This window comes from Hemicordylus capensis, chromosome 1, assembly GCF_027244095.1.
Source record: "Hemicordylus capensis ecotype Gifberg chromosome 1, rHemCap1.1.pri, whole genome shotgun sequence".
NCBI lineage: Eukaryota > Metazoa > Chordata > Lepidosauria > Squamata > Cordylidae > Hemicordylus > Hemicordylus capensis.
Window position 1 is genome coordinate 328,497,165 of NC_069657.1, and position 25,385 is coordinate 328,522,549.

The 25,385-nt window shown below is 42.4% G+C and overlaps 1 protein-coding gene across 11 annotated transcripts in view; it reads right to left on the reverse strand.

Moving 5' to 3' along the window:
* HACE1 (HECT domain and ankyrin repeat containing E3 ubiquitin protein ligase 1) overlaps nt 1-20,834 on the reverse strand; it is a 66,965-nt gene extending 46,131 nt beyond the window's left edge. For 7 of the 11 annotated variants that reach the window (XM_053254813.1, XM_053253096.1, XM_053256412.1 and 4 more), the window contains exons 1-10: nt 20,611-20,834; nt 16,925-16,979; nt 15,916-16,005; nt 15,325-15,429; nt 12,536-12,611; nt 9,945-10,076; nt 7,189-7,271; nt 4,545-4,622; nt 2,301-2,397; nt 1,420-1,521 (exon numbers count right to left, since the gene is read on the reverse strand). In XM_053254813.1, coding sequence (XP_053110788.1) covers nt 1,420-1,521; nt 2,301-2,397; nt 4,545-4,622; nt 7,189-7,271; nt 9,945-10,076; nt 12,536-12,611; nt 15,325-15,429; nt 15,916-16,005; nt 16,925-16,979; nt 20,611-20,686 — 894 coding nt within the window. In that variant the 5' untranslated portion in view covers nt 20,687-20,834. The remainder of the gene's footprint in view (nt 1-1,419; nt 1,522-2,300; nt 2,398-4,544; nt 4,623-7,188; nt 7,272-9,944; nt 10,077-12,535; nt 12,612-15,324; nt 15,430-15,915; nt 16,006-16,924; nt 16,980-20,610) is intronic. The other 4 variants (XM_053257197.1, XM_053255641.1, XM_053253923.1 and 1 more) reach the window with 1 other exon arrangement.
* Nucleotides 20,835-25,385: the final 4,551 nt, after the last annotated feature.

The window sequence follows — 25,385 nt, forward strand, 5'->3', positions numbered from 1 at the left end:
TACTTTTTAAATTAAAAAAATGATTTAAACTATTCAACTACACTTTGAACCCTAAGAAAAAGCAATTTCAATAAGCTTTTAAATTTTTTTAATTTTTTTTTTTTTTTAAGAGTTGCGGCCTTCCTTGGGACTTCAGGTTGTTGACTGAAGCTTCATGCCGATACAAATGCAGCATTTTAAATTTGTATTATTGTTCTGGAAAAACAGTACATGAAAACCTCGTTAATTGCGGAGTCACCATCCGCAGTTGGGTAATAGACACCCAACCCCAGCATACATAGCAGGGGGTGGGGGGAGAGAGACAGATTTGCATATCTGTGGGTAAGGGGTTGGCCACTGATATACTTGTAAAAGGGGAAGCCAGCAAGGATTCCCCCTTACAAGTAAAGGCCTGGAGGGGGGTTAAGGCAAAGGAGTCATTATTTTACATTTAAAAATAGGAGCAGATGGTTGCAGGGTTGTGGCGAAGACAGCACATTTTACCTTTGAAAACCAGGATGACCGAAGCAACAACAGGGACACCTTCTCCCTCCAAGCCTCTCTTCAAACTAACCGCGAGTGCTGGTCTGGAGCCCATTTCAAGCCTCTCTGAGCACACGCACATGCTCAGAGAGAATTGAAATGGTCACCAGCCCAGCACCCGCAGTCAGTTTGAAGAGAGGCTTGGAGGGGAAAGGAGTCCCTGTTGCTACCTCCATCAGGATCCCTGTTGGTCAGCTGCCTCCGTGGTGATTTAACAAGACAAAATGCACCCAATGGCTCTATCCAATCCCTGCTGCTGCCACCACCACTGTGGTGATTTTCAAAGGTAAAAAAATAACCTCCACCACAGTCCCGCTGCCATCAGTGGCGATTTTTAGATTTTTTTGGTCATTTGTTGGCCAATTTCATAGATATAGATATAAAATAATGTTTGGCTCATCCCTCGCCCACCCCCCATTAGGAACGTTAGCTGTTCCATAGCCCCAATAAGCCGGTTTCGGTATCCGCAGCGCTAGCCAGGAACAGAACCCACATGAATACCGAGGATTTCCTGTATAGCTACAAATCTGCTTTATGTAAGAAAAAATCCCCATTGTCACATATAGCACTATCCACGTATGTGGTGCTATATGAAGAACAAGATGACACATACCTGACCAGAGGGCTTCACAATACAAAAACAGAGGAAGGAAATGGAAGCAGGCATCAATTGCACTAGTTCATGTACACTTTCTTAGGCTGAGTTACAATACACAGTAATAGTAGGGGGTTGGTCCAAAAGCTTTACCAAGGAAAATGGGTTTTTATTTCAAAGTACTGGAAATATGTCCAGGAACAGACTGGAAATATAGTATAATCTAGATACTGGTGAAAGGAAAAGTACATCTATTTGCACATCCATTTGGAAATTTCACACAAGAATTGATCCTAATTTACCATATTTTCTCTGAGATCTTCATTCTGTGTCATCTGAATAATTGCTTGGAAAAGTCTAGGATGATGTTGTATTAGAACTTCACAAGTCTCTCCATAGCCACCCTGAAAAAGACAGTAGCTTAGTATAAGCAGCTATTTCTAAACACATCCTTCAGAAAGTGGTTTCTTTAGTTCCATAACTGAAGTCTGTTCAGGTTGGAACATTCCCAGATGCAATTCTAAACAAAAGTAAGGAAGCTGAATGTGGTTTTTTTTTTTTGTTTGTTTTCTTTCTTTAATGCTTTAACCAGCATTCCTTTCATAGACTAGAAGATCAATGATAACATAGCTCTATACACATTGAACTTTTTAATGTTTCTTTTTAGATTGTGAACCCTTTGGGGACAGGGAGCTATCTTATTTATTATTTCTCTGCGTAAACCACTTGGGAAACTTATGTTGAAAAGCAGTATATAAATTGTTGTTGTTTTTCTACAATTGCCTAGTTCTGAGCACATTACCATTGTTATTAACGTTATTTACTTAGCTTTTGTATCATGTAAAGTGCTGGGTACAACATAGACGTCTCTACCCAGATCACCTTAATTCAACTGTAATTTGTACATTACGCTGAAAACACTGGCAGTGACTCCTGTACACCCTTTTTCCGGACAAATACATGGAAGAGGAAGTCATGTATCTTCCCTGTCACAAAGTAAGCATGCTATTCTGGCATTGGAGGAAAGGCAGCGACAAGACATGCAACTTTTTCTTTTGCACAGAAAAAGGATACACTTAGCCACACATTCTCTGTCAGCACCTCCACACAATGGAACTCTCGACACATGGACAAAGGTTATAACAGCACCAGGCAGCAACTTGTTCTCATAGTCAGTTTGCACCTGTACACAGAGGTCAAGTGGAGTGACTCCATTTTTGTCTGGCAAATATTTGGCTCCTCTCATCAGAAGGATCTGTGCAGTGTCTCTTTGGCCATGGCTATATAAAAAATAGGAAGATTACAAAATCTATTTAGTCCATAGTCTGCCACCAATTAACTTTATTTCTTTATTACATCTCTATACCACCCCATCCAAAGGTTCTGGGCAGTGCACAACAAGTAAAATACAAAAATAAACACCATTTAAAACAAAGAGGTTAAAACAATATAAACACAAATCTAACACAATTCAGAGCAATTCAAAACCAATTAAAAATATTTAAACACAATTTAAAAACCTTGGAAGGCCAAGCCAAACAAGTAAGTCTTGTTTAAGAGCCCAAACTATTGATATCTTCTGGAAGCACATTTCACAGGCCAGGAGCCACTCCAGAGATGGCCCAGTTCCAAGTCGCCACCAGACATGCTGGTGGTAACTGGAGAAGGACTTCTCCAGATGACCTCAACGTGCAATGGAGATCATACAGAAGAAGGTGCTCTCTAAGGTAACCCAGATCAAAACTGTTTAGGGCTTTAAAGATGATAACCAGCACTTTGTACTTTGCCCCTAAACATACTTGCAGCCAATGCAACAGTTTGAGAACAAGCATAATACGGTCTCTCCAGGTTACCCCAGAGACCAGACTGGCTGCCACATTTTGAACTAACTGAAGTTTCCAGACTACATACAAAGGCAGCCCCACATAGAGTGCATTGCAATAGTCAAGCCTGGAGGTTACCAGCTGATGCACCATTCTTCTCTTCAAGGAATGGGTGCAGCTGTTGGATCAGCCAAAGTTGATAGGAAACACTCCTGGCCTTAGCCTCCACCTGGGTTACCAGGGTGACTTGTCTGGTGAGGCCCAAGCTGCGAACCCGTTCCTTCTGGGTGAGTGTAACCCCATCCAGCACAGGAAGATCTAACTCATCCCTCAAATTCCAATTCCCCTCAATAGCACCTGCAACTTGCTTGGATTCAGCTTCAATTTGTTATCCCTTATCCAGCACATTACTGCCCCTAGGCAAGCATTTAGGGAATGAATGCCATTGCCTGATAAAGCAGACACAGAGAAGCAGATTTGGGTGTCATCAGCATACTGATAATACCCTGCACCAAATCTCCTGATGACCTCACCCAGCAGTTTCATGTAGCAGAACATAGTCTCCGGGGAGTGGAACGAGCCTGAATCAAACTCCTCACAACCCGGGACAACTCTGCCGAATGCAAACCTGCAGAAGCAATGCATGCAGATCAGAACTGGTTTTTTGCTGCATGCAACGCTTCCGCATAAACCTTCAAATGGGCTCTATGCTGTCAAATTCAAGTCGAGTTCTCCTCCACGTGTTCCAGTTGCCTACCTTGCTGATTCAGACCCCCACAACTCATCTGTATACCTAGAGGCCACTTTTAAAGCAGGTTGGATCGGATGCTTAGGAGTGATCATGTCTACTGTCCTGGTGAGTTCCCTATTCCAGGATCCCATCAGGATATCGACAGAATCTCTAGCAGCACCAACACTGAAACCCTCCATAGCTTTTTTGAATCCTACTGGATCCAGCAGCCTTCTTGGGCAGACCATCTTAATAGGTCCACCACCCCTGCAGGGCTGGATTATGCTCATGAAACCAACCTTAACCAGGTGGTGGTCCACCCATGACAATAGGGAAACCACAGGATATCCCACACACAGAACACCCCCTGATCCCAACAAAAGACCAAATTGAGTGTGTGACCAGCAACCTGAGTTGGCCCTGAAACTAATTGGGATAGGCCTATAGTTGTCATATGAACCACTGAGCCGCACCAGACAAGTCAGCCTCAAAGTGCACATTGAAGTTCCCCAGCACTAAAACTTTGGGTGACACCAACTCCAAGACCAACTCCATCAGCTCGGTTAGGGAGTCGGTTGGGCAGTGGGGTGGACGGTATACTAACAGAATCCCTAATCTATCCCTAGTACGCAGCCTCAAAAATACACACTCAATATAAGTCAACTGTCTCACAGGGGCCGTGGTAAGAGACATGGTATTTTTATGGACCCCACCCTCTCCCCCTAACCTGCTCTACAACAGAGTAGCCTGGTGGGAGAAGCTGGAATGAAATGGACCACTAGCCTCCCCCATCCAGGTCTCAGATATACAAGCCAGGTCAGCTCCCTCATCCATGATCAAGTCATGGATGAGTCTGGCCTTATTCTGAACTGACCTGGCATTGCAGAGGAGCATGGCCGGGTTCTGTGGGTAGCTGGAAGCGCTCCATGAGGCCTGAGAACTGACAGGGCAGCTAGAAGTGGAAACAGTGACTAAATTACTAGTTTCCCTTCCCCTGTAATGGACAGGTGCTTTGCCAACACCAGTTCTTCTATACCCTACCACAACAGTTATAGCTGCTCCAAAGCTGCCGGACGCACCTCCCACATCACCCTTCCCAGGACAGCCCAAACACATGGCAGCAAAATGCCTGGCACAACCCACTAAAAGGAGGACTAACGGACTGTAGAACAGACCTCCAGCCCCGCCTTAATATAACTTCCCCCCCCAGACCTCAGTCCTACACCGAAGGCCCAGCCACCTACAGGTCGGGGCAGCTACAATACCAGTGCTTCCTCCATCCTTATAAGCACCCAGAAATTCAGAGTCCCTCCTCTCACAGGGGCTCCAAGATAGGGCTGATGGAATGAGGGCCCACAGGTGGAAGTTATTGGGCAATTAATATAAGGATTGCCACACTCTAACAAAGCAACAGACAGCAGAACAGGAGGCTGAGCAAAGACGGTCTTCAGGCTCTCCAAGCCCAGAAAGAGGGGCGAGGGAGGCTATAATATATCTCTAGCCAAGGCCAAGAAGACAAGCTGGTGAAGTCCAAGCCCCCTGTACCTTCTCCTCCAGGCTATTCCCCTCCTTTATACCTCTTTCTTTATCCATGAAATAGTTTATAAATGAAACAAATACACTTAAGGGTGCTTGCCTGAGGTCATTTAAGCTATACTACACTCAGAAGCAATAAGGAGGGAACATGGAGTAGCTCATGCGTCCAGGTCTTGCACCAAGTTTGAGGATGCCTGTTCAGGCCGTGTGGGGACAGCATGTGTATCTTCCCCTTTTGTGCAAGTTCTCAAAGCACAAGCCATTCACACTTCCTTTTTTACCACCTGAAGAACATCTGAAGCAGCCCTGAAAAAAGGTGCCCATTTTGTTTACACTGCAGTTTAATTACAGATAAACTAAATATAACAATTAGCCAAAGCACTTAAAAAGGATTTCACATAAAAAGCAATTAAGTGACAAGTAAATGTGGGAGGGGGAAAATGAGTCATAATTCCGATGATAATTTGATTGTTGTTTCTCTGCAGCTTAATTGCATGCATGATTAACAAATCTAAGATCATAGGTGGAAAACCTGACGACTGTTGATTGAAGAAAACCTTTCCAGAATTTCTGTCCAGGGACTGCAATTGCTCTGTACATATTAGCTGGCTACCTATTCTTACTTTGATCTGGGTTACACAATTTCTCCACTGGCAAGAAGTGCAGGGAATGTATAGGACAATAGCTCATATACTATGCAGCAAGCCGCCCATCAAAGCAACAGACAAGCTTGCTGCTTCTGAGTCTCTTTAAATCCTGCCAGTGCAGCTTACAAAGGTGGAAAGGCTTTGTGGCTACTAAAGAGTGCATTCTCACATTCCCACTGCTGCTCCCATTGCGAATGATGGAGGTAAGCAATCATGCATTCCTTAGCAGCCACATGCTCACCTATCGTTTAGACAGGTGGCTTGCTACACAGTAAAAGAGCTTCTGGATGTGAGCAGATAAATAGGATAGATAGAAATGTTCTTTATTAGGGAGAGTCTTCATGCCACAGTTTTATTCACTATGCCATACTGGCCAATTAAGAGTTAACAGTACTGCTCCAAAGAAAGAGTGGTGCTGCATATTTACTAGATTGTTCAAGAATGCCTGCATATTTACTAGATTGTTCAAGAATGCCAGGTCCAATTCTGCACTCAGCAAGGCAATTCGATGGATTGTCCTGCCATTTCATTTAATGGATTGTTAAGCCAGTCTTCTCTCAGCATAGCCTACATCACAGGATTATTGTGAGGTTAAGATGAATATGAAATGTATGCTGTTCTAAGCTACTTTGGAGGAAGCGTGAAATATAGAAATCCAATTAAATCCCTGAAAAAGATCCCCAATCCTAAAAAGTATTTATTGGAACGACAGGACATAGTATAGAAACATAGGAAGCTGCCTTCCACTGAGTCAGACCACTGGTCCACCTAGCTCAGTATTGCCTACAGAGACAGGCAGCAGCTTCTCCAAGGTTCCAGGCAGGAATCTCTCTCAGCCTTATCCGGAGATGCCAGGGAGGGAACCTGGAACCTTCTGCATGCAGGTGCTCTTTCCCAAAGCAGCCTCATTCCCTAAGGGGAATATCTTACGGTGCTCACACATGTACAGTGCTCACATATTCCATTCAAATGCAAACCAGGGTTGACCCTGCTTAGCAAAGGGGAAGATTCATGCTTGCTACCACAGGAGCAGTTCTCCTCCCAATTAAGCAATTTACAATTTTTTTCTTGCTTTCACAGAGGAACACTACCTTTGCTGTAAAGCAACTTTCTGCATCACACAGAAGTCACCTTTTACTAACCTCAATTCATGAAGGTAATTTGATAACTTTATTATTGTCATTGAACATAACATACAGTTTCATCTATTGAGATAATGATTTGTCCAGGCTATCCAGTGGGTTTAATGGTTAAGAATGAATTTTAAGCGTTCTTGCAGAGCTTTTTACAAATATAACATTTCATAAAATAGATGAAAAATGAAACAAACTATACCTGCAAGCAAAGTAGAGTGGAGTTGCTCCAGAAACATTGGGTCTGTTAATATCTGCACCACTGTCTAAAAGACACTGAACTGTCTTTTTAGAAGAAGAAGAACAATAAAAGACTGGTTAAACTATCAACAAATGTGCTTCAACTTAACCTCTCCTTAGTAATCCAAAATGCATGTCTTGCAAGAGAGGTTTTATACACAAATAAAACATATTTTAAAGTTTAAGGGGTAGAGGGTGTCTGGGAACTCTTTGAATTATTAGATTGGATCAATTTTGATCTTTGTCTCCTGAGGATATGGAGAAGCAGCTTGGAATGGTGTGGCCCGCTACCGTTCTTTTAAGCCCTTCACCAAAATGGCTTATATCACCTGGCAAGGTGGTTATCCAGAAGGGTATAGTTAATATTATAAATGCTTCTCTGAGGGAGGGCAAGATGCCTCCTTGTTTTCAGGAGGCAATTATTAGACCACTTTCGAAGAAGTCTGCATTCAAGGATCCCTAAGACTTTGGTAAGACCAGTCTCTAACCTCCCATGATGAAGCAAGGTGATTAGGAGGGTGGCTTCCCAGTTCCATGCAATCTTGGAGAAGAAAAATTATCTGGACCCATTTCAAACCAGCTTTTAGTTGGGCTATGGGCCTGATGGATGATCTCCAATTAGGAACCAACAAAGAGAGTGTAACTCTGTTGATCCTTTAGGAACTCTGAGAGACTTTCAATACCTTCGATCATGGTACCCCTTCTGATTAGAGATGTGCAAACCAGTTCGACATCGAACCAGTTTGGTTCAAAGGTTCAGGGTTGAGCCGAACCACCCTCGGTTAGGCTTGATCCCAGATTGAACCCCCCCCCCCAGCCATTCAGGAGGTTCGCAAGCCTTTTTACACTTAAAAAAAATATTTATTTTTAGTACTCACCGTGAGGGGTGAAGGTCTGGAACAGGATAAAGAATGCCCAAACTGGGCCATTTTTGCCCAAATGGAGACCAGTGGGGGGAGGGGGGACCTCTGTAGACCCCTCTCCACGGCCTCAGAGAAACACCCTCAGAGGAGATAAGTACTAAATTTATTATTATTATTGTAAAAAGGCTCGCGAAACCCACCCCCCTAACCAAATCGAACCAGGGGATTTCGATGGGGGGGCAAAACCAAACCGGGCCAGCCAGTTTTGTGAACACACCTACTTCCAATACCATAATTCTGTGTGGGCTGGGAGTGGCCAGTACACATACATGGAAATCAAAGAAGTAGCCTCCACGCACATGCAGAGGCCCAAAACGGTCAAGAGAGGCCCAAGCCAGCCCTAGATACTGGCGGGGGGTCAAGGGAGCCACCGCCGCAACCCCAGCCCAGCCACCAGCATGCTTAATGAGTAATTTCCGTTAATTTTTAAAACACTTTTTGAAGCCTCCCGCTCCCGCTGCTTCTTTATCAGTAAGGGCAATCCTCGCTGGATTCTCCTTTGCCAGTAGGGCTCTGAACCAGGCCTGAACCAGTTCTAATTCAAACCAAACGGGGTCCCAGTGTGGAGGGAGCAAAAATGAACCAGTCAAATCCAGTCTGGATTCGAACCAAGCCAGCAAACCGGTTTAGTGCACATCCCTAGTTTGATGCAGAATCTTATTAGTATGACACCCAAATCTATTTCTTCATGCCATCTTCATCAAGCAGACTACTACAACTACAAAGAATATTTATACTTCACTTTTCAATAAGAGTTCTCAAAGCAGTTTACATAGAAACAAAAACAATGTTTTTGTACACCTTCCCAGATGTTGCTAGGGTAGTATGGGGCTCTGCTTCCCAGTAAGGAGGTCCTCCCATAATGGAAGCATGGATTACTGAGCAAAGACAGACATGCTGGGAACGGCTGCCTCCATGAAGCTCTGAAGCAACGATGTGCATCATTTGGCTTCAGATGTTCCGAAACACAGCCCTACTGATAACATCAAAGATTAGCCTCTTCACAAACATTTATAAAAGCATGCATGAAAGACCATCGCAGAAAGATGGACATTCCCCTAAGCAGCTTGTTAGTAGGGATGTGCCCGAAACGTTTCAGAGGCCATTATGAAGGCCTCCAAAACGTTTCGGCACTGGGGGCATTTCAGCGCCAGCAGGGGTAGTGCTTTAAGGGCGAGGGAGGGTGTACTCATCCCTCCCGCCGCATTTCCCCCGCCGGCGCGTTGTTTTTTGTAAGCCCCTCAGGGCGGCAGCGTTCCTCCCTGCCACCCCGTCTTCCCCGTCGGCCGGAAGTGGCCAGAAGTCACGATTGCGCGCGCACACGGCAGAAAGGCGCAAGCACACACACACACACCAGGAGCACTCGCGACTTCTGGCCACTTCCAGCTGACGGGGAAGACGGGGCAGCAGGGAGGAACGCTGCCGCCCCGAGGGGCTTACAAAAAACAACGCGCTGGCGGAGGAAATGCGGCGGGAGGGATGAGTACACCCTCCCCCACCCTTAAAGCGCTACCCCGCCGGCGCTGAAGGTTTCCATGCACATCCCTACTTGTTAGACTACTACAGAAAAAACTACACCACTAAACCCTTTCTAAGAAGTACTACAGGATCCATCATTCACACAGAAAAGCAATTGTTTTGAGTGTATGACCAGCTGAGATTCAATAATAAACCGAAGTTCTTGATGTTACTATGCTTTCATTTAATGGGCTACTTTATGCAGTTTGTGACACAATTTTAAGTCTATCAAAGCCTTTGTATCCATAATCATAGTCAGCCAGGTTCATTTACCTACCGTCTTGTGGCCATTCTGGCAAGCCACATGAAGTGCTGTCTGCCCCATTGCATCTTCAACATCTACATTACTAACATGTTGTACGAGATCATGAAGCAATTCTGTCCGCCCATTAACAGCAAGCCAATGGATCTGGAAAAAAGAAACAAACACTTTCAGCAAGCAGCAACTATAAACATAAACTCATAAAGTCAGTGTAAGGCAAAGGGCAAAGATTGTTTTTAACTTTGCTTGCAGACCTATCAAAGCCATTTAAGTGTCAACGACTGGCTTAATGTGCCCAAAATTGAGCACACAGACACTCTTCGATAACTTGAAGGTTCTAAGAGTGCAGGAAGTTCCCTCCCTGGCATCTCCAAGATAGGGCTGAGGGAGATTCCTGCCTGCAACCTTGGAGAAGCCGCTGCTAGTCTGTGAAGACAATACTGAGCTAGATAGACCAATGGTCTGACTCAGTATATGGCAGTTTACTATGTTTCCTATGTTCCTATTAAGGAGAAGCCCACAAAAGTCTGCACAAGGCAAAGAGCACTTCCTTTAGTAAGATGTGTGGTGCAGTGGGAGAACAAGTGTGGTGCAGTGGTTAGAGTTTTGGACTAGGACCGGGGGAGACCTGAGTTCAAATCCCCAGCCATGGAACTTACTGGGTGACTGGGCCAGTCACATATCTCTCAAACTAACCTACCTCACAGGGTTGTTGTGAGAACATACATAACCTTGTACACTGCTCTAGGCTCCTTGGACAAAGAGCAGGATATAAATGAAATAGACAGACAGACAGACAAAAACAGGAGCTAATACCCAGACTCCAACACATTTCAGTGCTTTGTATATGTAGAGGTTTCACCATACTCTTCTACACAAAATACACTGTTCCATAGACACTATGATGAAAACGCTATACTCATGCAGCAAATTTCCCTCATTATAAGGAAACATGAGAATTCAAATGTTTGATTGCACCCAAAGTCTGAAAGCCGTAGTGCAAAATGATAACAGCATTTGCCTATGTGAACAACATAAACGGAGTTCGACTGGAGCTATCTAGTCCAAAATCTTGTTTTCCACCATGACTAGCCAAATGTTGACACCCACAAGCAGAGCATGAAGTTGCTAGTTCTTCCCCACCAAATGGCATTCAAGAGCATACATCCTCTGAATCTGGAGATATCCTAGCTAGTAGTCACCAATAAATTTATCGCCCATAAATGTATCTAATCCCCTTTTAAAGCCATTTAAACTGGTGGCCAGAACCACTTTATGTGGTAGCTAATTCTATATATTAGTTGTGTGTCAAGTGAAGAAAAAAGGATTTTATTTTCTTTGTGCTGAATCTATTGCCAATCATTTATTTAGGTAATCCAAATTTTTGTATAATGGGAGAAGACGTTTGGCGGAATTACAGTTCTCAGAATGTGTCTAACAGGAAACCGATTTCATTTATTTTTTTTAAAGAAAGCAGACGTTTTCACTCATCCTGAAGAGAAAGATGGAGGGTGCCAGTCCAAGGCTCACTGTGTATCATTCGCAATCTACAGTGATAATGCAAACCATCAACCATTGTTTAGATCAGGCCTGCTCAATTTTGGGCCCCCTGTTGCTTTTGGACTACAACTTCCATAATCGGCAGCCACAGTGGTCAATAGCCAGAGATTATGGGAGTTGTAGGCCAACATCTTCAGGAGGGCAGAAGTTGAGCAGGACTGGTTTAGATGATCATCTACATAAGGTCATTATGTTACCACCCATTTATTTTCAATTTCTTTCCTAAGAACACACATACAATTTGCGATTACCACTGCTTTGCACACCAAGTTGTTATTTTCACTGAGCTATCCAAAACACCAAGCATGGTTAGTCCCTGCCAGTTCAGACTCAGAGCATGTGTGGCAACGATTTTTGCCCCCAATGTACATCAGTCACAATGTTCACAGATCTACCACGACATTCCCAAACTCCATTTTAAATAGTAGCCCACTGTTCAATAAGGGAAAATACTGACAGCACCACTATTAATACTTCATATTTGTCTTGCTTTATATGAGGTAGAACACAGACTGGAAGAAGGAACAATTCTATTTTGTTTTTAGTAAATGATATTTCTTAATCCCAGACTTGCTGCACCTACAAATGTTTGCTTGGGATGGGGCATAACTGCTCACCAACACATAACTGCACATCATCTTACATGTCAGATCAAATGCTTAGGGCAGAAGCCATTGTTTGTTTTTATTCAATTTCTATACCACCCTTCCAAAAATGGCAGTATACAAAAATTTGGGATTATTATTTATTCGATTTCTATACCGCCCTTCCAAAAATGGCTCAGGGCGATGTACACAGAAATAACAAACAAACAAACAAACAGGTTAAATAGCAATTCAATATCACCAGCCAATCTTACAGTTTCCAGAATACATCAGACTGTGTTTTATGTGTGTCCTCTGTTAAATAAAGACTGTAAGTCAAACCTACTTCATGTTTTAACTATTGAAAAAAAGGTCAGGCAGTGCAAGTTTATGGGTATTCAAAAGGCAGGAAATAATAATATTTTAATATTTAATTGGAAGGCAATAGGAACAAGGACTTACTGCTGTAAGGCCCTCGTTATTACAAATGTTGACATCAGCGCTATATTCCAGTAGCTTGCTCATACATTTCTTCTGACTGTAGAGAAAATATATTAAATATCATCAACAACCCCAATAAAACAGGATTTCCTCAGTTTTCCGTTTGGCTTTTAAGGCCTGGCTCATATGCCTACTGAGCTGGAGATGCATTGTGTAGTGGAACAGGCAAGTGTCACTCCACTGCACACACAACATACCATGCAAAGTGGGGTGCCCTACATAAGGTCTATAGAATGATTCCTTGCCCTCAAAAAATGGCAGCAGGAAGGAGGAGGAGGATGTATAAATCAGGCTTGCACATATGGTTCTCTTATGCAATATGTGCCTCAAACATTACATTATAGTTGTGACGGAGGGAGGAATGTATGGTTGCACCTCTACCATTTTGATGACTAGAATCAGACTTAATATTTCAACCACTACATCAGGGCTTGACAAATCCCAGGCACCTGGGAACCAAAGTTCCTAGAAATTTAACCGTGGTGCCTAGACTAGGATATTCAGATATAGTTATTTAATAAAATATTTATTTGGCCCAACAGCCCTGTTGTTGTTCTATATGTGTTACTTGTAAAGAGGACAAAGAGAAGTCCATTTACCCTCCCTTTCCACAATGTCCTTCGCTTTTTCTGGTAGTTTGTCAAGTTGCCACTGTCAGGTTCCTAAATTTTGGGGCTGAGATCCAAAGAAAATTTGTCAAGGCCTGCATTACATACTTGCAAGCTTCTTTCAAAAGCAACTCACAAACAAGTTGCTATCTTTTTAAATAAAAAATAAATAAAAGCAAAGGCTTTATACTGAGCAAAGGGACATGGACAGCTTGAGCACCACCACGCACATAAACAGTTGTAAGGAGGCTGTGCCATAGGGCAGCAGCACTTGGCAGTACGGACTCTGTGCATGGAGTTGTGCAACACAGCTCTCGGAAATAATGGGCAGCACAGATGCGCAGGGACATAGGTGGTGGTCCAGCAGCCCACTCCGCAGTACATAAGCCATTGTCTTCAGGATCCTAAATTCTACTCTAGGCACTATACATTTAAAACAGCCCTAAGATATGCTTATATTTCAGCCCAGAAATCCATGCATGTTCAAATGTACACTTACTTCTTGCACACATATGGAAGAACAAGACCAGCTCTATGTAAATTAACAGGAATGCTGTTCCAGGTAGAGAGATATCTGTGTATCTTCCAAGCTCCCAAGTCCAGAACATATGCCTGAATTGAATTGATAGAGCACCTGGTCCCATGAATGACCTTTACTAACAGGTCCCTCTCTCAAAGAACTTTTACAGAAAACTGGACAGATACTAAAATACATACATGTACAGTAGGATGTGCACAAACCAGCGCTCTGCTGGTTTGGCGACAGGGTGGGGTGAATTTTATGGAGCAGGGAGGGTGCTCACCCCCCACTGCATTTTCCCCCACCGGTGCTGTCTCAAAAACTGCTGGCGGTCAGCAGCCAACCTCCTTGCTGCCCTCCACCACTGCCAGTGCCACTTCTGGTCTGACCCTGAACGGGGCAGTAAGGAGGTAGGCTGCTGCCCCACGCCAGTGGTTTTTGAGACAGCGCCAGTGGGGGAGAGACACAGTGGTGGGTGAGCACCCGCTCTGCTCTTGAAAAGGTAACACACACACTCCCGCTGCCAGACCGGCCCAAACTCTGGACCACCGAACTGGTTTGGCAATCTGGAAAGCACCACTGAACCAATTTGTGTACATCCCTAATGTACAGTGTGTTGATGCAGACACACCAGCTTCTGTGAAGTGCTTCTAATTCATACCAGGCAGCATCTGGACCTGTTGCTTGGTAACAACAGCTTCTAGTAGAACTGGAGTATGACAGTCATTTATTTTCTCCTTCGACAAATCTGTTCATTCACGACAATTCTCAAACTATGCTTTACATTGTTTCTCCTCATTCACTCCATTTACCTTTTAACTGAGGCTACCAACAGACTGATCTAGGCATGGTTATCAGAAACAAACTGAATTTTGGAAGAAAGTTTAATGAGACTAAGAAATGTCCAGGACTATATGTATGCACATTACATAGGCTTCAGCTGCAATTCTGTTCATATCTGTTATAAGCTGTTCATAAACCATCATAGAAGATTTTTTCAACTTGTGCCAATTTAAAAAGAGGAGTCCTAGAATGAGATTCTAGGTAGAAAACACTTGTCTTAACACTGCAATTTGATCAAACTAAAACATCCAAGAAGCTCTTTCTATTAGTTTGCCTTTTTGATGCATAATGAGGGAAGAAAAGAAGGTAACAAATACCCATTTGTTAGGAACAAGGAGGGAGGTGATTTCAAGCCGCTGAGAAGATAATTTACTTCCAAATGCATTTCATGTACCATATTGTCATTCTTCAATGGAGCAATTTTAATCTAGTCCTTTGTAAGAGAGACCAGAACCATCTTTATCTCAATTTGAATAAGAGTTAAATCCGTGTACTTCTAGTCTCCAAGATAAAGAATAGTCTGTAATATCTTCAGCTTTGGACATATTTATATAATTCACATTCAGAAGATGAAAAAAAAATGTTCTAACCCAAAAACACTTTTCTATTTGTCGAGCAATCTACAAAGAATTTCTGGTGCGCAGAGTCCATCCATTTTAACAGAGCTTGTATAAGGCTTCAACAAGCCCCAATGAATTACAATAGCAATAGTTATGCTGTAGATTGCTCAATTTATAGTGCAGTAGTGAGATACTGCACACAACAAGTACACCACTTACCCATTTCTAGCAGCCAAATGAAGTGGTGTACATCCTGAAATATCTTGATAGTTGGGATTTGCTCCTTTCTTTAACAACAAAACTAGACATTCAACTGATCCACAGCTGAGGAAAAATTTGGAAAGATCAACAGAAAGTCAAAGAAACCCGAACAGTTATAATTTCTATAAAAGTTGACAACAAATTATAGCTCAATAATAATCGAAAACTATAACTGAAAACTAATATCATAGAAACTAATATTGAAAACTATAATCCCAATCATCTTCTCTTTTTAACATGTAAGCAGTCAAGATAATCTTTGTAACTTGTAACAGGGGATTTCATAACTTTATTTTTAATAACATTTTAGTTACTCTCTACTTCTTGTTAGCATTTCGCAAAATACAGAGCTGTACAAGTTGAGCGAGTTAACACTTACTTAATCAAGTTATTTTGTTAAACAATATAAACACTGCTACAATTAAAATATGAACCATTGAAGATTGATAAGGCAAAACATTAAAAACTGAAGCATTTGCAACAACAATCCAGAAAAACAAACAAAAGCTCTCTTTCCCATATTTTCTAGGTTTCTAAAGGTTGTCTTACTTAGCTGCAATATGAAGCAAGCTCCTCTTTACACGTCCAAATGCATAATTGACATCAAACTTTGAATTTGATAGCAGCTCTGAAACAGACCTGAAATATAAATTTACAATTAGCAATAAAGCTGTATTTTTCCAACTACTTTTTATAGTCATTAGGCACCTGCTTTGTCACACCACTCTCCAGAAGAAAACAGCAAGTCCAACCTACCTCCCACTTTAACCTAAGAAACACAGTTGAATACAAACAGTTTCAGTGCAAATACTTGCAAGTAGTGTGCTTAAAACTGAATTACAGCTCCACTAACTTCAATGTATTTTATGTTCATTACATGTCTGCATGCAATACATTTAAGATCAGTGTGTATCTCATCTTAAATACATACAATTATGCTGTTGTAAATTACGTAGATTACCTTTGTAAAAAAAAATTCCATCTCACTGTAATGGGCATTACTAATTAAACACTGGAATATTAAAATTCTATCCCAAAACATTCAGTCCTACAAGAGGCATCAGTTTATCAGTTTCCCCCACCTTTCTCAGGAAAGTTTTATTACTTTAAGAAAATTATATCCTACTCTAGTTTGAAGTGACATCCTATGCTAGGTAACTGTGGATGACCTATACAGTTGTGCACTACTTGCCAGTTAAGCAATCCAAACAGCAATTTATCTCCTTCAGGGGAAACCACATTTAAAATCATTACAGGATTGCTCAGCATGTTTGTTTCTTTCTGTTGGCCTAAATACACTTGCAATCACTTTTTGGATGAGGAACAAGAGACATTCAACGTCCATTACATTTTCAGGATGCTTTCTGTCACCATGAGCCCTAAAAACATATTATTAAAATGAAATTGGTTTTTCATAGCAATCAACAGTAGCTTACAGATCATACAAAAACACATTACTAAATGAATGTTGTACGTCACAATAATATACTAAAGTTAGTGGTACTTCAGATAAATAGAAGGTTTTTTTTTCCTTGCATGTTTAAATATGAAGACTCACCTGTGCTGGTCAGCCATCACCATTGGCATTAAAGTGTAGACAGCAGTTTCATTATCTGTGTAGAAATTAAGTCATAGTTATAACACAGCATGAGGCATAAACATATCCTAATGTTCTAAACACCACTCTAAAAAGTTGGTGTACAACAGTCTACAAGCAACAACTGTTGACTGCCTGTTGCCAGTGACTGAAAGGATCAATTGGCATCAACTAAAATAATTTGAATATTTAGTATGTGTGTGGAGGACTCCAAACTTTCATTTTTAAGATCAATGGAACTCCTTGTACCAACAGTTCTGGCAAATTCTTCAAATAAGCTGATTCATAACTATGTCCTGACTGCTGTTCCCAATTCTGGACTTGGGTGCAATTTTGGGTGCAGAGTTTGTTTGTTTTTTAACTACAAGCTAAGAGAGAGAGAGAGAGAGAGAGAGAGAAGATTAATGGAAGGACAGTGAAAATTAATGTTGCCCTTTGCTGCACTTAGCTCAACAAAATGGCACTGACACAAGCCCCATTCAGGCGCTTATGCAGAGTGGGAATTCTGTACCTCCATACATCATTGGGAACAGTGCTAACTGCTAACTGGGCAAAGAGGCACCTTTTACCATGGTGATTCTCTTTATTTAGCAGGGTGAGAGTAACTGGCCCTATCCACCCCCAGCACAGTACTTCCAATGACTGTTGCTGGTGTCTATCTTATGTTTCGTTTTAGAATGTGAGCCCTTTGGGGACAGGGAGCCATCTTATTTATTTATTATTTCTCTTTGTAAACCGCCCTGAGCTATTTTTGGAAGGGCGGTATAGAAATCGAAATAACAACAACAACAACAACAACATGCTTGGATGCCCCAACAGTGTCATGACACGCACTGAGTGATACTGCCCTCTGTTCTCCACACTAGGGATGCACATGGAACAGGCTCACTTTGAGCCGATGGTGAGGTGGCTTTAAGGATGGGGGAGGGTGCACTTACACCACCACCCCTCCATGCTTCCCCCTCCGGTGCTCTTTGGATAAATAGCCCAGTGGGGTGGCAGCATACCGCCTTGCCGCCCCACTGTTTTCCTGAAAAGAAGTGACCAGAAGTGTCATGCACGTATGCACACATTGCGGGCAGGTGCACATCATGCGTGTACGTGTGCACCCACGACACACACACCATGGCACTTCCGGTCAGTAAAACAACGGCGTGGCAAGGAGGTACGCTGCCGCCCTGCAGGGCTATTTATCCACAGACAAAACGCTGGGGCACCCCAATGTTCTGATCATAGAAAGAATCTCTCCACCACAAATACAAGTGTGCTCCTGAGGTACCAATATGCAAGGAAAACATCCCCACTTTACATAACACCTGAACAGGGTGTTTTAAATCAGTCCCACACATTATTGTGCAGTGTTAGCTTGCTTTTTAATTGATTAGTTAGTCACTAATCAATGTAGCATCTTGGAAATAATCTCAGTATCTATAAGCGCAGTAAAAAATTTCCTCGGAAATGTGTGTTTTTCCCCTTTCGGTTTTTCTTTTCCAGGTTTAAAAACAAACAGAAACTGGGGAAGATGGGGATGTGAAAGGAAATTTAAGAAGTTCCAGTAAGTGGAGGGCAATAAAGGTAATAAACCACAAAGAATTTTTCTTCCACATGAGTTTGCCCAAATGTTATATTCCTCATCAGAGGATCACCTACAAGTTCCCTTGCCCTCTGAAGCTAGGTGACGCTGAGAAAAGAAAGGACTGCTTCAGTTGTGGCACCCCACGTATGGAAAACTCTCCCAAGGGAGTCTCACCTAGCACCAAATCTGATGTCTTTTTGTAGCAGGCAAGACCTTTTTATTTGTCCAGGCTTTTCTCCATGTCACAAAAATTGGTTTTAATCTGGTGAGCTTCAGTTAATTAATTAAGTTGGTTTGTATTGCTCTGAACTGTTTTAATGTTTCTGCTCAATTAAGTTTATATTTTTGTTTTTGAGATTTATTTCACGTTTTCAAGAGCTACCCAAAGTGTTTGTTAAAGTGAAGGACACCAAACTAGTGTTTTAAATAAATATATACTCTCTATAGAACAATTCAAAAGCACCTCAGCAGCACACCCATTCTTTATTTAAAAATAAAAAGGCAAAACAATCTGATGATCAGATATACAAAAAACAGCAAACCCTTAATTCACTTTTCTTTTAAAACCAGTCCCTTCAAAAAAGGAGTGATGGGAAGGCAGCAATTAACCCCCTACTATATGCCCTATTCATTGTATGACATTATATCTATACCAAACGTGTGTATAAACACATGTGCACCCTCAGTGCAAATGAGAAAAACCCCTAGAAATTCAGAACTGGAACTTCCTTTCTTAAGATGTGGCATGGCATTTCATTTCTGAGCTGTCATACCTCAAGGAAGTGCAGCATGTAGTTACTATATACACACTTCCTCCACTGGTCACACAACTGGGCAAGCACGCTTGGACATGTTAATGATGCAAGGCATAAAGCCAGCACCGTATCTTTTGTATTCATATATCTATTTCCTAAGCAACAACTGCCTTTCCCAAGAGATTTACAGAAGCTTCCATCTCCCCAAAGAATAAAGTTTTAAACACACTTTCACTTTAGTTGACTGTCACATTACTGAATATAGATGTCTTGCGAGAAGAAACCTATACAACTTCACTTCCAACTCCTATTTTATTATAAGGGGGGGATAGTTCTCAATTTCCAAATGAGAGTGATGCTAGGGATCAATCCTTCCTGGCCATTATAACCCTGAGCAAGCAGCCCTTTCTCCTAATCCCAGATGAATGACACTGCACATCCTCAAGACACCTTTTTATTACTCCATATGAATTCAATGCAGAATTATACTGACACAGACGACTGTTCTGCCTAGCCAAGCCCAGACTTGTCTGCTCTGGCCAGCAGCAAATCTCCAGACTCTCAAGCACGAAACATGTGACTTCTTGCATGCCAATCATGTGCTCTACGACCACTATACTGGGGGTCCTGCTTCCCACATCCTTGGGCCCCTTGGCACTGAAAAGAAGTTCCAAATCTAAAATGCTTGGGGCCAACCTTCCCCTATCACTCTAAGAGGTACCTGGTAAAATATATCCTCACTCTGGTTTTCAGCTACCTTCAACCTCATTCAGCTTAATACACACACGGTTAACTCTGCTCGAGGCTTATACTCTGCCAGAGAGCACCTCCCAGATAAGAACCCCATTTTTAATTCCAAGACTCGTTTATTGATATTTTATATCCCTCTCTTCCTCCAAGGAGCCCAGAGCGGTGTAATACATACTCAAGTAGGAAACCTCTGGATCTGATCTCACGTAGTGTGCATTTCTCTTACGACTCATCCCAAATCCCTCCGCCTCTGGGATCAGAAGAAAGGGGTACCAGACCTCAGAGCAGTCTCTATGCAAGCTCCTCCTACACTTAGGGAAATGTTCCTTACTTGCAAGGACATGAAGTGCTGCTCTACCCCTTGGCCTCCCCACCACCCTGGCCTTAGCCTTCTCCCTACCTGCCAGCCCCGCCCAGCCTCCAAGAGAGCTTGCCTTATTGGGCTCTTCTCTGTCCCCCGACCTTGGCCCTGCCCACCCACTGGCCCCACCATCGGGCATCTCCTCTGACAAGCCCACCGAACAGCTCCCCGACCAGAGCTGCTGCCCGCTTCCTTCTCTGCTCACCTTCGGGCAGCTCGACGGTGCGGGCACGACGCAGGGACCTGGTGAGCCGGTTGAGCTGCTCCATGGCTCTCTCCATCCTCGGCAGGGGCCCCCGCCTCCGCTCCGTCGGCGACCCCTTCCCCCTCCTCAGCCCATCGCCCAAGCGGCGCGACCTGAGTGAAGAGAGAACCAGAACCCACCCACCATCGGACTTTGGACAGCAAGTACGCTCCCTCTTCTACGCATGCGCCAGCCTCCCGGAATCGAGACCATAGAGCTACCAAAAACGAGATAGGCACGTTCCGAGGGACGCATGCGCAGAGACACAGTGACGCCAGCGCCCTTGATATGCCCATACTTTGTAACATTTCATGAATTCGAAAATACGAAAAATGCGTTTTGCTTTTGTAGCCTTCCCACTTTCGCAACAAGGATCACAGCCTGATCGCCCGCCTTACCCTCGTATTACGTACTGCTGAGGGCATGTATTTTCTGATGTGTGTTCATTTTCTGTGAAATAGCCTGTCCTATTCTGTGTCAAAGAGGTGTTCCTAAGCTGCTTCATCTCAAAATAGCTGGATCGATCGTAAAAACGAAAAAGCAAAGTGATCGCCGCGCTTGCCTACACCATCATAAAACACAGATGAGGTCTAAGTAAGAATAGAATACCGCTCTTTGTATGTCGCTCTTGCTGCGCCCATTCACACAAACAGCAAGGATTTTGACATTTTGGTTAAAATTGTTTTTAACAATATAGTAAATACTGATGGGATTTCTGTTTATATGGGTACTATTTATTATTTGTAAAGCTTCTTCTAGAATACTTTCTACTCCGTCTTACTAAAACAAAGTCCACACAAGGCACTATATACTACTACGACTATTTATATACTGCTCTTCAACGAAAGTTCTCAAAGCGGTTTACATAGAAAAATAAATAATACATAAATACGATGGTACCCTGACCCCAACTTAAGGTAGACAACAGCAACAGCCGCTGGAGGGAGGGATGCTGTGCTGGGGTTGGAGAGGGCCAGTTGCTCTCCCCCTGTGAAATATAAGAGAATCATCACTTTAAAAGATTGCCTTTGCTCAGTTAGCAGGGGCATTAAATCATAAAAAAGCAGGGTACATAGTCATTAGCAGGGATATATAGTCATAAAAACAGTAACCAGCAATAAGTTTTAAAATCAAACTCAACAAAACAGCTAAATCAACAACATTAGTTAACAATTACAGCAAAAGCAAATTGTTTGAGACTTCTGATCAGCCATCAGCACAATGAAAGATGTGTGTGTACATGCAAGAATTTCTATGGCCATTCAGTTAAATATACAGTTAAAATTAGACAGCCAAGCTCAATCTCTACAGTCTGCTCAAAAAGAACAAAAAGTAATCTCAATAGACAATCCTCTATTTTGTCTTGCAGATGATCCAGCAATATTTTTAATGCAGCTTTGCTAATGGAACTAATAACAAGGAAATAGTTTAATTGCAATTCCATTACTAAGTCTCAATTACATCTTGATCTGAGACCTAGTTATTACAATTTCAAAGGTGACTTACTAGTTGTTGTTTTGTTTTGGTTTTTTAAGGGTACAAAGGAGTACAAAGAGGCTTGTGTTATCTTAAAGACTGGCATGGCCATAATCGAACAAGGGGGGACAAATATCCCTGGGCCCTGAGGGAGGGGGCCCTGCCAGCTGGATCACAGCTTGCTCTCTCTCCCTCTCATGCCTCTCTGAAGAAGATTTATCTGCAGATAAACGACCTTTAAACAGTAATACATATGCTCGTAACCTCTAGACTCAACTACTGCAATGTGCTCTACATGGGACTGACTTTGGACACAGGCTGGAAAATGCAATTGGTATAAAATGTGGCAGACAGGATGGTCTCTGTGTCATCTTAAAGAAAGCATTTTACACTTCTATTAAAAGAACTACACTGGCTACCAATGTTTCCTTCCAGGAAAAATCCAAAGTGTTCTTTATAACCTATAGAGCCGTAAGCAGCTTAGGTCCGGGGTATTTAAGAGAACGTCTTTCTCATTATGAGCCCTCCACCTATTGGGATCATCCAGGAAGGCCTGTCTGAAGTAAGAGCCTCCCCATCTCTGACAGTTTTTAAGAAACTGAAAACATACTTCTTCACCCAAGCTTTTAACTAAATTTTTAATGTGGATTTGTTTTAAGCTTTTAAAGTTTCGTTTTAATCTGTTTTTGTTGTCCATGCCCAGACACATAAGTTTGGGGCAGTATAGAAATATACCAAATTAAAAATTAAATTAAAAAGATGGGCTCATCTTCATTTTTTGCCCCAGGGCAAAACCTTGCTACACCCCTGTTTGAGGATATATTGTGGCATAAACTTCCATGGACTCAACCCACATTAAAGCAACAAAGAAGGTTTGTTTTATTAGTCATTATAAAGTAAAGTGTACTGTCAAGTCAATGTCAACTCCTGGCAACCACAGAGCACTGTGGTTTTTCTTTGGTAGAATATAGGCATTGATATTTTTGAACTTTGGTGCTGGAGAAGACTTTTGAGGATACCATGGACAGCCAGGAAAACAAACAAATGGATCATAGAACAAATCAATCCAGAATTTTCACTCGAGGCACAAATGACCAGGCTCAAACTATCATACTTTGGACACATCATGCGAAGACCCAGCTCCCTTGATAAGTCTATAATGCTGGGGAAAGTTGAAGGGAAGAGAAGAAGAGGATGACCCGCAGCAAGGTGGATGGACTTGATTATGACAGCAATGAATGCACCACTGAGAGATCTTAAAGGCCAAGCTGAAGACCGCTCATCCTGGAAAGAATCTATCTATGTGGTCGCTAAGAGTCGACACCAACTTGACGACACTTAATCAATCAAGAATATAGGAAGGGTTTACTATTGCCATCATCTGCGCAGTATGAGATGATGTCTTTCAGCATCTTCCTATATCGCTGCTGCCCAATATTAGTTGTTTCCCATAGTCTGGGAAACATACCAGCAGGGATTTGAATCGGCAACCTCTGGAAGTCATTTCCCTGCTGCGCCATTAGCAGAACACAAATAAATAATGTCATTTAGCCAGTGTACACTTTGCATCCACCATTTTTTACTCCCACAATTATTCCAGCTGGCATAGTATGTCACTGAACTATGTTGAGTGGTGGGAAATGGTGGAAAGAACCGGCTAAAAAGATGCTGACTGAAATCCAGACTAGTCACTCAGTAATACAACTTAAGAGCTACTCTAAAGAACTACCAATGAATTTGAATAGGACTCACTCTAGTAAGCTTATTATTTACTGCTTGAACAGTGGAGAGATGAATCCATGACATATTGCAGGGTTCACAACTTCTGGCACTCCAGATGCTGCTGAACTATACCTCCCATCATCCCCAGCTACAATTTATTGTGGCTGGGGATGATGGAAGCTGTCGTTCAGCAACATCTGGTATACCACAGGTTGGGAATACCTGACATATCAGAATACATGACAGTGCCAAGCAATATTTGAGAGCAGCTAATTATCATCATCACGGATGCTAATAACTATTTCTATAAACCTACTCTACTTTCCTGCTATTATTATTCCTATTTGCTTTGAATATCACATACGGTTATATTTTACTGCACATGTATGTATTGGGAAGTGCACTTCCAGCAGTGGCTTCTTAACATATGTGCCTGTGGTAAATACATAGTTATCATATATATAACAAATATGCATTATCTTTATACACTACAGCTTGGGCATAGCTAGGGCCAGTCTTACGACAAAGTAGGATGAAGCCAATGGACTCCACTGTACATTATTGTATACAACTGGAAGCATGAGTGAAATCTTTGGAAAAGGCAGGTACTTTCTTTGCAGGACACATATGCATAGGTAGCAGCAGCAGTTTGTCCTAACAAGGCATGGGGCAGCAAACAAGGTACAGCTACATCCGATTCCTGGCAGCTCTGGTTGTGCCTCTCTCTACCATCCATACCTGCCCTGGCTTTAACAAGAGCTGCGCTACCTACAGGAGCGTATAGAGGAGCGATTGTGATGAACACCCCTCATATGTAAGATCACATTGGCATGTCCTTGAGTGATGTCAGGCCAGTGCATTTTCACCACGGCCCAGACATTAATGCATGTAGGAACCATTGTTCTTTGAACCAACCCTTTGTAAAAATTAGAATGTTAGTTATAGCGTTTGTTTGTTTCAAATACCCTCTTTATCTGTGGTCCTGGCACCCGCAGTTTCACATATCTGCAGTCGGACAATATAGACCAAACCTCATTATCTGCAGTTTTTAAAAACAGGCAAAATTCACCTATCTGCTGTTCCTGGGTACCCGGAAATGACTTCTGATGTCATTTCTGGCCACTATTTTACAGCATGAAACCATTTTGTGGCTCTTTAAAACAAAATTCCAAGTTTGGGGGAAATTCTCAAAAATTTGGAGGATTTGTGGATTGGCAGGGTGGCTTTCTCGCAAGCTGGAGGCCTGAAGAGCAAGGTACTATGCTTTATTTTCATTATTTCTGCTTTTCTGGACCCTTTTTAGACTCCCGGAACCTAACCCCCCAATTCTCATAGACTCAATGTCTCGATATTTGTAGTTTTGTTATCTGTGGTTGTAGGCTGGAACTGAACCCCCACGAGGGCCACCTGTAAATAGTTAAAATCTCCTTTTCAAGAAAAGAATTCACAAATGTGATGTATAGTAGCAATAATTTCATATGTACTATTGATTTGGGGAAATATATAAATTATATATGCATGTGTTCCTATTGCTCTGT